We start from the raw sequence: 16,498 nt of genomic DNA, 5'->3' as shown, positions 1-16,498 counted from the left end.
CATATATAGGGCAAACCCTCAATAAATACTAGAGCTGGACCTAAGAGCTGAGATGTCCATGGCTGCACCAGGTTAGAGTTTTATTTCATGATTCTGGGGAAACCAGTAGAGTCGATTCCAGGATAGAGGGTGGAAGAAGTGAGAGCATCCACCCCTAAAAAAGGCACAATGCAGCTCAGTGCCCTTGCAAAGGATCCTTTCTGGTCAGATTACAGGGACATTCCCTGAGCTCAGGAAGACACTGACTTTGGAAATACTATAAGGGGAAAGAGCGACTCTGCAAAATTTGGAATGGGATCACTTCAAGAAAGGGCAATTCTTAAATGACAGGGGAAGAAATGCACCCCTGGTAGACTTGCAAGCAGAGTACTCAAATCAGCTGAGAATGCCCAAAATATGGTTACAAAGAAGTTTTTATTAGTTCAGCCTCAGAATGCAAAAATAAATAAATAAATAAATAAACAGAAAACAAATGTAATCACTTTACAGAAAGCACATACATTACTTAAAAGTAGCACCTTCATGGAGCCATACTGTCTGGTCATAATTGTGTATCAGGTTCACTCATGCTAATGAGAAAGGGATTCCAGATTTTCTCTGCATCTGTCTGCTTCTCACATGGCTGTGAAGAAGCCATCTGCAATTCTGACAATTTTATGTCCTTAGCCATAACTACTTGTCCTCTCTCTTGAATCTTAAGATCTTTTTGCCTTCCAGACACTTACGGTGTTTCTGTGCCATCCTCCTGTGTATTTTAGAGAGGTGGGGGTGAGGACTGCCATTGAAGCTACACCTGAATTTTAATTTCAATCTTATTATTATTATTTTTTTTTGAGACAGGGTCTCATTCTGTCACCTAGGCTGGTATGCAGTGGCACAATCACGGCTTACTGTAGCCTTGACCTCCTGGGCTCAAGGGATCCTCCTGCCTCATCCTCTTGAATAGCTGGGACCACAAGCATAGGCCACCATGCCTGGCTAATTGTTAACTTTTTTTGTAGAGACGGGGGTCTTGTTATGTTTCCCAGGCTGGTCAATCATTTTTTTCTAGCCCTTTTAAAATTCAGGCATCCAAAGATTAAACTTGCTTAGAAGTGCAAGTGGCCCTAAATTGCTTTATCAACACCATCTCCAGGAAGTCTTCACAGACATGGGAACTAGCATCTTGTTCTCCAGGATCTTCTCAACAGGTTTGCATTGTCAGGTTTCCATTTAAGTATCTCTTGCGTTCCCATCCATCGCAAGTATATGATGGCACTGGTATCAGAACACTGCGTTCTTCCCGATTGTCATAAAACTGATGTACTTGCAGGCTTGCTTGAAAAGTTGTCAGTATAAATAAAATTAAATTCACATTTTGTGTAGTAGGGACTGATCCTGATAGATCGAGTATGAAACATTCAATACATCCTGGCACACAAATGGTAAATAACAGTAATACATTAATAAATACATAAATTACTTAAATATTTAAATAGCATGAAGGCCCATGGCAACTTGAGAGCTAGAAAATCTATACATAAATTAGCTGATTGTTTCAATGAGCATTTAGCATCTACCTACACGAATAAAGCAGAGATATCATTGTGATCCTAAAAAAAACTTTTTAAAGCAAATCAGATAGAAAGTATCTTTTTGGGTCTATTCCATTGTGTCTTTAAACGTTTTGCTTAATATCTTCCACTTTTCCTTCAATTTTTCATCCTGGGATCACAACCTGGAAAAGAATGTCAAAAGTCTATGTGGGGTGACATTGCAACAGCAAACTCTTCTTATTTCTCACAACACATGATCCTGGACAAGCGGGTTTTGGGGATTTCGTGTCAGAAGGCCCAGGCCTTCCTTATGTGGCCTGGAATTTGGCTGGTACCACACTTGCCAGAGGCTTTCTTGAGAGTTTTCTTAAAAGAATATCTGATTGTGTTACTTCCTTGCTGAAAACCTTTCAGTGGGTTTCAGGGCCCAGGGCTCCCAGAACAAGGTTCTGAGTCCTGCAAGCTTGCAAGTCCTCCATGCTCTGCCTCCTGGCTACCTCTCTCTCTTCTTTGCCTTTCTCTTTAGGAGGCCAGAACCCAGGTCTGTTTTCTTTCCTGCAATATCCCTGTGGCCAGCACAGTGTCTTACATAACACAGGCACCAAATAAATATCTGTTAGTGAATAAATGTACGTTTCTGATTCTGGCAACTGGGTGCCGGCCACCCCATCCCCCTTTCCTCTCCAACGCAGCCCCCAATCATAACCCTGCACCCAGGTGTACTGAGAGTGCAGGTCTGGACTGGGCTTTGAGGGCCTGCTCACCTAACTGCAGGGCACAGATGCCCATTCGCTCCAAGATGAGCTATAGTAGCGGTCCTGGGCCTGCACGCTAAAGCTGGCATTTTTGCGGCAGATGACCGTGGCTGAGGTCTTGTCTGTGAAGATTCTATCTTTCTGAAAAAGAGAAGGAAAGCTGTGAAGGCCCCTTGGCAACATAGTCACAGGGTAAGCCGAGCCTATTTCTGCAATGCATACTCTCCCAAAACAAGTCCATCTTGGTCTTAAGACACTACGCTTGCAATTCACAGGGGCGTGCGTAGAACTTGCACCACCTACTGGCAGACACTCCACATATAGGTGCAGCTTTTGTACTTTGTAAGCCCTTGAGGGAGAAATCGTTTGACCCAGCTTTCATCTTTCTAGCACAGTTGCCTTGCCTCAAGGCCCCATGGCCAGTCACCCAGTCCTGAGCTGATGGTGAGAGAGAGACAGATTTGCTCTAGCCATCCCTGAGATATTCAGAAATACCATATCCTGATCATTTCATCAGAAAACTTGCCTTCAAATCCTGTCACTGCTACTTAATAACTGTGTAACTTCAGGAAAATATCTTAGGTTCTCTGTGTCTGTTTCCTCACTTATAAATAGGGATGACAATAATGCCTACTTCATAGAATTGTAGAAGTTCAAGGTAAAAATCATGTCAAACTCTTAGCAAGTCTTTAGCACATAGGAAGCACTCAATATCACCTATTAATCATACAGATCTTAAATAGGGAAAGTACTTGCCAAGACATAAAATAATATTTAGATAAATATCTACTCCAGGATAGCCTCCCCACCTAATTTTTTTCCCAGAGAGTAACTAGCTCACTGAATTTCTACCACACGCTAAACGTTACGCTGAATTAGGGCTTTGTCCAGTGATTTTAAAAGTGGGGTCAAAGGAGTCTGGGGCTGTGCAAAAGGGCCTCTGGAACCTTGCAGTAGGCAAAGGAATTCTGCTGTAAGGCGAGGAAGCTGGGAAGCCAATATCTTAGCCTCTGTAGGTGTAGATATTCTGTTTAATAAAATAATTTTATAATATCTGGAACAGCCAGGAGCTATCCATTTTGGGGGTAATATCTCTTGCTTGTTCTATCATTCACTACATGGACTCAGTTGAAACAGCAATTTTAGGCTTCTGAAGCCCAGGTCTCCTCTATCAGAACTGATTCTGAGTGCCAAGATCAATGACCAATATCAGAGGTGGTGGGGTGGTTAGGTGCATGGCCTTTCTGTCTGGCAGATTGAGTTTGTGTCCTGGTTTTGTCATTTCCTAGCTGGGTGACCTTGGGAAAGTCACTTAACCTCTCTGAGTCTTCAATCACTTGTGAAATGATGATAATACTACTGGCTACCAACCATCCTTTTCTTGGGGTTGGGCTACTGTCCAATGAGCACATAGTGAGGGCAGTGCTGCTAACACCTACACAAAATTCCTGCATCAGCTACAGCTTTGCTTTACCTTGCCACGGTTTCTGGACAAAAGGAAAACCTCTTTTCCACATAAAAAGGGGGTAAAAAAACAAGAATAACACCAGCTGCCTTTGTCGGGTTAATTTTGTAGATTAAGTGAAATAAACATGGAAAGCCCTTGGCACAGTTCTAGACACATAGAAAAGTGCTAAAAAAAAAGTAATTACGCATCACATAATAACATTTCAGTCAAAGAAGGATCACATATATGATCAGTGGTCCTATATTGTTATAATATTGCATTTTTGCTGTATCTTTTCTATTTAGATATACAAACCATTGTGTTGTAATTGCCTACAGTATTCGGTACAGGAACATGCTGTACAGGTTTGCAGCCTAGGAGCAACAGGCTAGACCATAAAGCCCAGATGTGTGGTAGGCTATAGCATCTAGGTTTGTGTGGGTACACCATATATGTTTGCACAATGATACAACTGCCTAACGATGAATTTCGCAGAACGTATCCCTTTTGTTAAGTGATACATGGATGTAGTTGTTATTATCATCATTCATCTTCTCACTTTATGGTGGGTGTCCATAAAACTGACCAAGGAATATACTGCACCTGAATCACTTCTTACCTTTTCTCTCTTGCTCTTGCCCTGGACCTGAATGCAGAATGTCAGGGAGAAGTAGGAATGTGGAGTACTCCAGGTGTCAGGGTACTCCCAGCTGACCTCCACCTGCCGAGAATTCTTTAATGGCTTCAGCTGCAAGTTCTTGGGTGGGTCGGGTTTGACTGTGGAAGAGGATAAACATGCTTTATTCTCCTAATAAGGCTTCGGAGTTCAGTGGTTTTGGCTTATGATCTCCTTTGCACCTTTGATCAGCTCTGAGTCTGCTGGATAGTTACTTAACTTCTGTGAGCACCTGGCTGGCACATGTGCGGCACCTCTGCTGCAGGTGCTCGCGCCGCTGCCTAGGGAAGGCAGTTGCTGTCAATGGCCACATCTCAGATCCACATTTATTGCAGGATCTGAGAGATGCTCAGAATCCTCATCACTGAACAATCAGATGGGACTGCACAGTGAGAAGACCTCTGCTTTAATGGTATGGGCCATGCACTGAAGGACCGCCCTCTCTGTGCTAATCCCTCACTTTGCACTGAACATGGAACTGAGGTGAGCCTCTCCCTGGGGATGAGAAGATAGATTTTCTATTTACTGCCCTTTTTTTTGTCTTTTCATAGCTTTTGGTGCTGACATGTCTTAGAGCAGTTATAGTCAATTGTCTCTATGCTCAATGTGCGTGTTTATTCCGTAAATACCGAGCACCCATTACGTTCCAGCCACGGGACTATGCATGAAGGATACAGCAGTGAGTTTCACAAAGACTCCTTCCTCAATTAGGTCTTCTAGATAAGAGGAGGGGGAGATATGCTGGGGTATGTGGTTGGGCTCTGTAGGCCTGGCGCTGCTCCACACAAAGATCACGGCTCCTAGCAAGTTCTTCGCAAATATGCTTCCCTCTGCTCTTAACACAACTGACATCTTTCCTTTTGGTGTCAGCTAAACGTCACTTCCTCAGAGAGGCCTTCCTTGGCCACCCTATGTGAACTAGACCCCACCCACCGAGTACAAACCCTCCATGAGTTTTGAAGCAAGTTCTCTGGTTGTGTTACACTTTATCATGCTGCCTGGTCCATGAATAAATAGTAAAGGAAATGACTTACGGTGAAATCCCTATCTGCCAATTAAAAAAAATAGATGTCCATTTTGGAAGGGTTTAAATTCTAAGAAAGAAGTCCTTTTTCAAATGCTAAGGAAAGATTGGTTGGGAATAATTGCCACTAGTAGGGAAGCCCTGGTTCTGAATATGAATATTAGGCTTGATTAGGCTCTGGGATTCATCATGGAAACTATCTGGCAGCTGAATCAAAGTGCAGCGAAGAGCAGCTCGGAGCGGATCTGGATTAGAACTGCTGGCTGTAAGATCTGAGATCTGGGGCAAGTTGCTTACCTTTTCTAAGACTCAATTTAAATGCAGATAATAGTATCTACATTGTATTTTGTTTTTGGATGCAGAATAAAAGAGATAATGCTTGTCAACCACCTACCCCAGTGCATGGGGCATTGTGAACATGTGACAAATGGTATCTTTCCTTATGGAGCACATATAATCATCCAACACTCACTGATGTCCCTGATGAAGAAGCTGCTGGTGTAGTTTTCATACTTGAGCTTGTGAATGGCATCCACCATGACCTCAATGGGCAGCCTCTCCTCAGCGGCTGGGCAGGCACTGTCCTCCTGGCACTCCACTGAGTACTCATACTCCTTATTGTCCCCTCTGACCCTCTCTGCAGAGAGTGTAGCGGCTCCACACGTCACCCCTTGGGGGTTAGAAGAGCTGAAGTCAAAGATAGAAATTAGCCGTGTTACACATTAGGGAGAGTGATTGTAGCCAGTAAGGCAGGTAAGGCCTCAACTGTTGTCCAAGGACACAGTTTCTCCAACTGGGCTGATTTCTACCCAGAAGGTAAGAAACCGCCCTCCCCAGGAGAAAAAGGTTAGCTTCAAGAGCACTTACATGTCTCTGGACTAAATGAATATGGAAGTTTTTGTTTGTTTGTTTTAGATCTAGAATCCCTGATTATTAAACCCCCTTGTTAAAAACTTAAATTCATTTTTCCCATTTTAATTATAAAATCAATACACAAATCAATACACACTAATTATAAAAGTAAAGATGATAAAGATCCATATAAAGGAAAGAAGTATATGCCTCCTTCAGCCTTAACTGCTCTCCGCAGGTATAAGTATTAATAATAGCTTGTTGTATCCTTCCAGACCTTCCTTTTTCTTTTTCTTTCTTTCTCTCTCTCTCTCTTTTTTTTTTTTTTTAAAGAGACAGGGTCTTGCTCTGTCACCCAGGCTGGAGTGCAGCGGTGGGATGAGACCTCACTGTAGCCTCAAACTCCTAGGCTCAAGTGATCCCCTCCCTCTGCCTCCCAAGTAGCTGGGACTACAGGTGTGTGCCACCACATCCACCTAATTTTTTTATTTTTAATATTTGCTGAGATGGGGTCTCACTATGTTGCCTAGGCTGGTCTTGAACTCCTGGCCTCAAGCAATCATTCTGCCTCAGCCTCCCAAAGAGTTAGGATTACAGGTATGAGCCACTGTGTCTGGCCAGAACTTTTTCAATGAATATTCAAGATAATTGTATATCCACATTATATATATATACTATATATATATATATTATATATATAAAACACATTATATATATAATCCGTGTTATATATATCTCCACATTATATATATCTACTATATATATTTTACCTATAAATATTCATATGGATTTTATTTTTATGAACTAGGATCAAATTGTATACATATGATTATGTAACTACCCTTTTCCCCTCTGAACATATTATGGGGAGCTCTCCATGACAAAACATATAGGTTGGGTTATCCATTTCAATGACTGCACATTAAACCAGAGTATAGTGTACCATGTTTTATTTAACCATTCCTCTGCTGATTATGTCTTTATGCACTTGGAGAAACATTTCTTTAGTAAGCATTTTCCTTTTAAAGATGAAAAAGTGAGACCCCAATGCTTGATTTACTCAGTGAAATAACAGTAAATTCAGGATGGTCACCTGGGGTTTGCTTAGGTGATGATTAAAGTAAGTCACATGGGGGTTAACACATAGGTCTTGTATTTATGGAAATTGCTTTCTTAGGGAAAGTCCAAGTGCATTGGACCAACAGTGAACTTCAGATTAGTGGTGTCAGCAGAAGTAAAAGGAGTTGAAGTGGCCCTGGGAAAATTTCGGGAGGCCTCATCGAGTTCTGGAGTCTGCTTCAGGGCCCCTAAGATCTACACCCTGGAGCTCTTGTTTTTATTTTTGACTCCAGGTGCAATTTCAGCAAGTCATTTGTAGCTTTGAATTCTCCTTTTATCCCTTTCTTTGGTGCTATGAGCCATCACGAAGCATGGCCAGGCAATTTGGATGAGTGGGTTCAAACAGAGCAGAGACTATTCTCAGTTCCCAATAATATCCTGCCCTAACACATATATTTATTCAAGCGATTGGCTAAAATCTCCATGTTCTTTCTTCAATGTAGACAAGGAAGGGCGGTTGAAAAAATATGGGTTTGACTTTGTTTTTCCCTTTTTCATTAACTGATAGGTCACTGAGAGGTTGCCCTTAATTTCTTAATGAAATAGTTCTAGCAAAATGCTGAGAAACCAGAGCAGTTTCACTCACCCTCTGCTGCTTTTGACACTGAATGTCAGATCAGTACTGATTGTCGTCAGCCACCAGCAGGTGAAACGTCCAGAATAATTTTTGGCCTCGCATCTTAGAAAGGTCTTACTTTTGGGTTCTGGATTTGAAAAGAACAAAAATTCAATATTTAGGAGTCTTTTGCAGAAAGGTTTTGATTGTGATGAATCACAGGTCACCAGATGTACAGGGTGAAGTTCTTCCACGCGTTCCCTCTTGGGTAGCTCCATCAGGATTGGGAGGGTCTCCTAGTAGGGTGTTGATTCTGCAGAGTACACTACGCACCTAACATGCCCAGCAGAGGCATTCATTTTTTGAAGGCTATCACCCCAGTGCAGAGCGATACACTATTGGTTAATTTCCATTAGCCGTTAAATAATACCACCATTATTTAAAGAAAACATTAGGCTAAGCATTCAGATTGACCATGAAACTCCCTTAATATGAGATTTTGATGGTTGATAACCCAAAGGGTCCAGGAAAGCAAAGGAAAATGGAGGTTAACATCAATAAGAGACTTGATGTTAATTCATTAACTACATTTATCATGACTTGGCTTTTCACTTTGTTGTTGTTGTTGTTTTTAACTCTTATGAGCGAAAGAGAAAATTGATACTATCCAAGGGCATAGAATTACCTTTCTGGTCCTTTAAAATATCAGTGGACCAAATTCCATCTTCCTTTTTGTGAAGGAGCAGGAGCGAATGGCTTAGAGCCTCGCCTCCTTTGTGACAGGTGTACTGGCCAGCATCTCCAAACTCTTTGACTTGGATGGTCAGGGTTTTGCCAGAGCCTAAGACCTCACCGCTCTGGTCCGAGGTCCAGGTGATACCATCTTCTTCCGGGGTGTCACAGGTGAGGACCACCATTTCTCCAGGGGCATCCGGGTACCAGTCCAATTCTACAACATAAACTGGAATGCACAGGAAGTAAAGAACCAGGCTGTAAGCTCCAGGAACTCTGGGACTGTGTTTTATTAACCCTTTGGGCATCCCCACTGCCTAAACACAACCTTGTTCACAACAAGTATTTGGCAAATGCTTGCTGAGATGATCTCAAGGCATTAGACCCTGCTTGGGCTCAAGGTCATGGAAAAGAGAAACAAAGAGTTTTATAGCTGCCATTGACTCATTGACTGGAAGGCTGCCTTTAATAGTAACCTTTTATTATTTAGCAAATTGGAAACACCTTAATATACCAAAAACTGCAAACAGCACAAGACTCTTTGCCAAAGGTCTGGGGGAGAGAAAGTTTCAGCACAATTTCAGTTTCATAAAGAATATGGCAGGGTACAATATTTAGCAGAATAACATAGTGGTTAAAAGCTCAGGGTGTCGAGAACAACTAACCAAGACTGTAATCCTGTCTCCACTAACCAGCTGGGGGATTTGGAACAAGGTACTTAATTATCATGAGCCTCAGTTTCCTCATCTGTAAAATGATAATAATAACAGTATCTGCCATACATTTGACTGAGGATTAAATGAAAGAAAAAAAAAAGCATGTGAAGTACTTAGCACAGTGTCTGCCACACAGTAAATTCTGTGTTAGTTATTGTTATTTATAGACTGAAGAGTCAGCCAGCTGTACAGAGAAACTCTCTTAAAAATTTTCCATGGTTATTTAAGGATTTAGTTTCCTTTGTTTTAAATTACCAATGGAGATTTTCATTCTCTCTGTATTATTATTATTGTTTTTAGCCATCTTACACTCTTATGAAGCAATCCAGTAGATCTTAGTCTTCCCATTTAATGAAGACGGGTACTGAGGCCAAGGATCTAAGCGTGGTCACATCAAACCAGAAGTACAAGGGCTACAGTGCAGACCTTTTGTCTCTTGGCTTTGCAAGGGATGCCTAATGCTGGTGTCTAAACTGGCCTTTGAGGAATGGTTTAGTATATTATTTCAGAGTGTGTCATAGCAAAGCTTCACTCATGTTTTTATCCATGCATAAATTATTAATTGAATAGAATTGTTTAATGTAGTAGCTCCCAAAGCATGATCGATGGAACACCATCAGCAGCATCACCTGGGAATGGATCAGAAATGCAAATTCTCAGCTGCTGAATCAGAAACCTTGGGGTGGATTCAGTCATTTGGTTTTTAAGCTCTCCAGATGATGTTGATGCCTGCTCAAGTTTATTAGTCACAGTGGTTGAGAGCCTGGATTTTGGAGTGGCAGAGGCCTGGATTTAGAAGCAGCTCTAGCCCTTACTCCAGTCTTGTGGCCTTTGGCAAGACATTCAACTACTCTAAGCCTCAGTGTCATCATCTTTAAAATAAGAAAAATATTAGCCTTCGCTTTAGAAGGTCGATATGTGGATTCTATAAGCTCATTCACACAAGAGTTTAACACAGTGCCCTTACATGCTTTATAAATGGTGGTTCTTGTTATTGGCCTCCGGATGTAAAGCATTGTAGAATATAAAGTCTTCACTTTACATCAATTGGATTATAAGGACTGAATGGATCACAAAAATAAGAGGTCAAAAGCATTTGGGGTCCAACTCTGGGGAAATGATTAGCTGTGCTGATGTAAAACCATGTGGCCCTTTTGACTTTTTCTAGTTTTTTTTGTCCCCCTGACACCTGAACAGCATGGTTACTTTCCTGTCCCAACTGAGGCTCGGAAGCCCTAGATGACATTTGCTCAACAGCAGGGAAAACAGCTGCAGGAGGAAAGCTGAAGAGGAGCATCAAGAACCTGGCACTTAGCCTCACTGCATCGTCTGCCCTCCTAAGTCACACCTCGGAGCGTTTCTTGCATTGATTTTCTGGAATTTCTGTGGTTTACCAAATCAGAAGTCACTAAGGGGTCAAATATGCCAGGGCCAAGGTTCCTGAGCTCACTAACAATCCCAGGGTTGGAAGGGATCTGCCATATGCCCCTGGCTCAGGCCTTTGCCTTTACTCAAGACAGTGTCTAAATCTCTGAAACCCTCATGTAGAAGGGGTGGCTGGATTGCTGTCTTCTCAAAATTCTTGAGAAGAGAGGAGTGGTCCCAAATTTCTTTCAGGTACCCATTTCAAGATGGTGCTCTCCAGAATATCAAAAGATTATTTCTGATCATCACCTGAAACTTTTTCATCCTGAATGTATGTCCGTTTCCTCTTATTCAGCTCTCCAAAGACCCAGGAAAAAATTACTTCATGTCCTTGTAAAAACTTTTTCACAAATTTAAGTGCACCGGCTTTGAAGCAAGACAGAAATGGGATCAAGTCCCTGTTCTACCCTTACCAGGTTTGTGACATTGGGCAAGTTACTTAATCTCTCTGGCCTCAATTTCCAGCATCTGTAAAATGGGATACAGACAGTCTCTACTTCATATGGCTCTTGGGAGAATTAAGTGAGACACTGCCCTCAATAAACATTAACTATTATTTTATACAATTAAAGATAGTAATTGCCAACATCATGATGTTGGCTTCAATGATAAACATCTGAGGGTCTTTCAGGTACAGCCAACGATCAGAATGCACATTTACTGAGTGTGAGATCCTAGAAGGATGGGCAGAAACCCTTATTTTACCATTAACTATTCTATTAGTCTACTAATAATTTTTACTGATCTTTGGGATAATAAAAAGTATCTCTTGAATCATGAGAGATATTTTAAACAACCAAAACAGTAACACTAGCTGACATTTACTTTCACTTTACTATCCGTTGAGTTGTATTCTGCATTCATTAACCCATTGAATAACCCATGTGGTAGGTATCCACTTTGCAACATCCAGTTTACAGTTGAGGAAATTCAGGATCAGAGGTGACCCAGCTCAAAGTCACAAAACCAATCATTGACAGACCTAGGGCTTGAACCCAAGTCAATGTGAGTCTGAATCCTATGCTCCCTCCAAAGTGCTTGGTCAGAGGTAAGTCATCACAGTCAGTGCCAACTGAGGGGGCAGTATCATGTGGTGGAATGAGAAATGAACACGGTTGTTATACTTTGCAAATCCTCCTCCACTTTGGAATTTTAATTGTGTGAAACAGCTGGTTTTTAGTAATACTAGAAAATATCATCTGTCTTTTCCTACCATAGTGTACTAATGTCATCCAATGTGAAAACCAAACAATATAGATACTGTCAAGGTGGAAAAGAGAGATATGGCATTGCATTTTCCCAGAGTGACGGCTTTCTCTAGAGGACCCAGTGCATGGTTGCCTATTTCAGTTTGATTTCCCACCAGTGGCTGCCCAGGAGTCCTGGCTTAGAAGTGGGGCCTCCACAGAGAATAATGAGAGGCTGGTTACCGTCTTTCTTCAGTTCCCATATGGCCATGAGGGGAGATGCCAGAAAAACCAGGGAAAACCAAGAGATGACCAGCTGCTGGTGACACATCTGTAAGAAGGGAGAGAAGCAGGGGGAAGAGAAGGAGGAAAAGAGAAGGAAGAGGAAGGAAAAAGAGAAGAAAGAATGTCAATAATTCTTGTTACCTTTGTGAACCATATATACATTCTAGCTACTTTTTTTAAAAAATAAAATCTTGATTCTCCCCTTTCTTCTCCATACTGTCGAGCAAATACTAAGTAAATTACAGGAGTTCTATAACTCTGGGGAAGAACATCAAATAGAGAACCATAAGGTATTTGGGGCTCTGGAGCTGAAAGAGACCTAAGGCAAGCCATCTGATACAATCCTTTTATTTTTAAGATGAGAAACTTAAAGCTTAGAGAAGGAATGTGACTTTCTGGATCAACATCTAGCAGTTATTTATTTAGTGCTTACTACATAAAGAGCACTGGGCTAGAAGCAGTTGAGAGAGAAAAAAAGGGCTTACCTGGATCCCGCTTCCTAGGAGCAAATACTTTTACTCAATAAATATTTATTAAGTCAGTGTGTTAAATGCCTCCCCGCCAGCTGGGGAGATGAGCCACACATCTGTATCACTGCAGCACAAGGCAGTGTGTGCTGGGACCCCCAGAGCTGAAGGACTTGGGTTAGGGACAGGAAAGAACACAGAGGCGAACTTTCAAGTTCTGGCAACGATCTGGTCACCAGCCCTTGCTGTAGGGGTTTAGCTTCTTTTGTTCTCCAAGTCCAAAGATTACTCTCTCCCACATAGAGAACCTAGTGCTTCTAAAATTTGAGTGACTATCAGGATAACCTGGAAGCATTGCTACAACAGACAGCTGAGTCTCACCCCCAGAGTGTCTCATTCAGCAGGGATGAGGGCCTGAGAATATGCATTTCTAGAAAGTTTCCAGGTGAAGCAGATGCTGCTGGCGCTGAGACTACACCTTGAGAACCACTGGTTTAACCCATGTTCAGGGTCCAGAATCTCTGCAAATCAAAGTGTTCATTGGGAAAAGACCACAACATATTGATATATCCACCATGAAATAATGAAATGCATAATTTTGTGTTAAATCAGCCACCATCTGATAGAGAAACTAGTCTAGGTTAGTATCCAGGGTTTATGAAAATCTTCAGATTGCAACAATTACATGCTACTTACAAATGAGGTAGAGATGATTATTGAAACATTCTGAAACAACTCCATTCACCTTGCAGAGCACCCATGGTCTGGAGGAACACGGGTTCTGAAACCACTGTTTTAAATTATATGAAGGGCAATGCTCAACTGTTTCAGCCAAATACCTTAAAAATGAGCATTCCTGGGTTGGGTGACTGAATATTGACAAATCACAGCTTTGTCAGAACTGCTGCTCACCTTAGGGGGACCTTGCTATGTACTTTATTCCCTTATAAAGTTTGCGAGTGGCAGAGACAGGACTAGAAGTCAAGTCTTCTTGGACACTGCTCAGTGCTGTCACCGCAGCATGAAGTTTTAGGGGCATGGCTATCACTTCAGTCTAGGTTATGACTGTAGCAAAGTACTAGCTGGCACAGGGCACCAGTTGGTACATTCACAGGCTTGAAGTTAAACAGACACAGGCTTGAATTTTGGCCAAGTTACTCTCTGAGCTTCAGTCTCTTCATCTATAAAAAGGACATAATACTTATCTCAAAGGCTTGTTGGGAAAGGCAATAAGATAACATATTATAGAAGGCAACCAATAACATATTATCTTGAACCTAGAGGAAGAGGTGAGGGAACAATTTGGTATTTCTGTGTTTCATATATCATGGATAGTCAAAAAAGTCATTCCAGGCAGTAGAGAAATGCACACAGAGGTACCGCAATTACATGGGACTGTAAAAGCCAGAGGCTGGCACACTGGAAGGGAAACAGTGGAGATTCCTGGTATCTCCTGGTGATTCCTTTATAGCCACTTACGCTGAGGTTTTTCCACTAGCTGTGTGCCCAGCCCTTCCTCTGCATGCCTCAGATGCATTTGACAATCTCAGGTGAACTGTATTTCAGGGTCAAGGGAACCCTGGCCATGGTTCTAAGAAACAACTCCCATTTTAGTATCACCTACATTTGAAACCACAGAGCACTGTCCAGGAGAGGTGATGGTGACGGATCACCTCCTTTGCCTCTGGCCGATCAGCTGATACTAGGCAGCGCCATCCCTCAGCCCACATTTCCTCAGCACGGTAAGTTTGAGAGTCTTGAGGATTAAAACAAACTTTTGTGTGTGCAATTTCATAGGTTTTCTAAATTCTTGAAACCCTTGCATGAAGGATAAAGGGACCCCACATTACACACTCCTACTTCCTGGGGTATGCTAAGGGCTTCCCAACACTGGTGCCAACATCAGCACGCCAATGACACTTGGGTGGGCATCTCTTTTTCAAGTTTTATTTTGTTTGTTACCTTTAATTAGAAAAGGGAGTTATTATTAAAAAATAAAAAGATATAGTCACAGATGGCATGGGTGGCACATGCAAAGAGCCCCAGTTTGAGGGCCAGGCAGACTTCTAGAACTGTCATCCCAGCTCTTCCACTTATTAGCTATGTGACTCTGGGTGAGTCACTTGGTCTCTTTAAGCCCCACACTCTTGATCTGTAAAATGGACATGCTACTGTAGTAAGGAGTTACTAACATAATTCATGTAAAGTGTCATGGTGCCTAGATGAAGTCAGGACCCACTATTTGCTCCCCTCCTCCCATAGCATTTACTACAATGGCAACAATACAGTCTCTTCTTTACTGTTTGTCTTCTCTGCCACACTGAGTGAACTCTCTTATGCCATGGATCATGTCTATCTTGTTTCACACTTTATCCCCAGAGTCCAGCATAGAGGGATTCCATGACTTATTAGTAGAATGAAGGAATGTACGGAAATCGTACAACTTTAGACTCCAGTAAAACAAACTCTAAGAGGTTACCCACATTCCATCTAGTATCTTGAAATTCCTTGTTTGAAAAAGTGGGTCATCACCTGGGGGTTAGTAATGCCTTTGTTAAAATGGCATTGTTGTTGCACACAATTTTACCTGGGCAAGTATCAGATACCAGTACAGTAAAGGTTATTTTTTCCCCCTTCTCACAGATTTAAAAACTCTTCAGGAAGTAATAATAGCTTTTCATTTTTTAAGTGGGGCCAAAGTTAGTTAATCCACAAGAATGGGGAACCCAGCTATCAGTTTGGTTGACATCACAACTGATGATCAAGACCATCACAAATATGGGAGCAAGTCTGATTTGTAACACTGTTATAAGATATAATTATGAATTCAATTACTTTAAGGAATGCATGAAAGGCTTTTTTAAAAGTTTCAATAGTAAGGCAGGCACCACTCACTTTAGCTCTATACAATCCTTTCACTGACGGGCATTAATATTTAGGAATATACTTTTATACATCAATACATACCATTTCAAAATAAGATAAAACAAACATTTCCATAAAATATGCATACACACAGATCTTGCTATACAGTTATTATTAGTTGGCTTTTAAAATGGACACTGTACATCAGACCCCAAAGTACTAAGTTTTCACTAATGTTCCAGTATGTGACTCATCAGGGATGCTTCCAGGAATCCATCAACTCCCTGCTGCCAGGTGCTGGGGTAGCACACTAACGGTTTCTACACCTGGACAACTGCAGGCCCACAGTGAGGGGAGGGAGGAAGGGGCTTGGGAAGTGCTTACCTTGCTCTGGGCAGGATGTAGAGTCCAATGGCCCTGAAACAGATGTTGTTTCTTCTGCTGCTGTTGCTGCTACTGGAGCTTATATACTCTACTCCTTTCTGATGGAAACTTAAACTAGAAACTGACTTGTTGCAACATTATAAACAACTCTCAAAACCTTCTGGGGGAATTTCAAGAAGTTCCTTTTTTGTCTGTCTCTCTGTATGTGTATCAATAACGAGGAGACATCAAAATCCCAGGTAATGAACTAAGAGGAAATGACTTTTGGGTGGGGAAAAAGGAAGGAGATGGAGATGCTAATTTCTTTGGGTTTACATCATGGCCAAGGTGCTTAGAGACAGCACTAGGCAGCCTCCCTGAGTTCCACAGATCGAGGAAGAAGGAAGGCCAAGGGGCGGTCAGATGGGAGGCTGAGTTCTTGTCAGGATGGAGCAACTGTATGCCCAAGGGCTTAAAAGCAAAATCCTGGTTCT

The 16,498-nt window shown here is 41.8% G+C and overlaps 1 protein-coding gene across 1 annotated transcript; it reads right to left on the bottom strand.

The window, feature by feature from the left end:
* Positions 1–400: 400 nt before the first annotated feature.
* IL12B (interleukin 12B) lies at positions 401–16,470 on the bottom strand. Its single transcript, XM_011966683.1, has 8 exons — positions 16,026–16,470; positions 12,268–12,355; positions 8,650–8,925; positions 7,995–8,112; positions 5,910–6,124; positions 4,357–4,514; positions 2,300–2,431; positions 401–1,717 (listed from the first exon to the last, which is right to left on the bottom strand). Exons 2-7 carry the CDS (start codon positions 12,353–12,355, stop codon positions 2,300–2,302), a joined length of 987 nt encoding a protein of 328 aa, XP_011822073.1. The 5' UTR covers positions 16,026–16,470; the 3' UTR covers positions 401–1,717.
* Between the last annotated feature and the right edge of the window lie 28 nt (positions 16,471–16,498).

This window comes from Mandrillus leucophaeus, unplaced genomic scaffold, assembly GCF_000951045.1.
Source record: "Mandrillus leucophaeus isolate KB7577 unplaced genomic scaffold, Mleu.le_1.0 Scaffold77, whole genome shotgun sequence".
Classification (NCBI taxonomy): Eukaryota; Metazoa; Chordata; class Mammalia; order Primates; family Cercopithecidae; genus Mandrillus; species Mandrillus leucophaeus.
The sequence above is the reverse complement of the archived record's forward strand: the minus strand, read 5'-3'. Positions and strand labels throughout refer to the sequence as shown.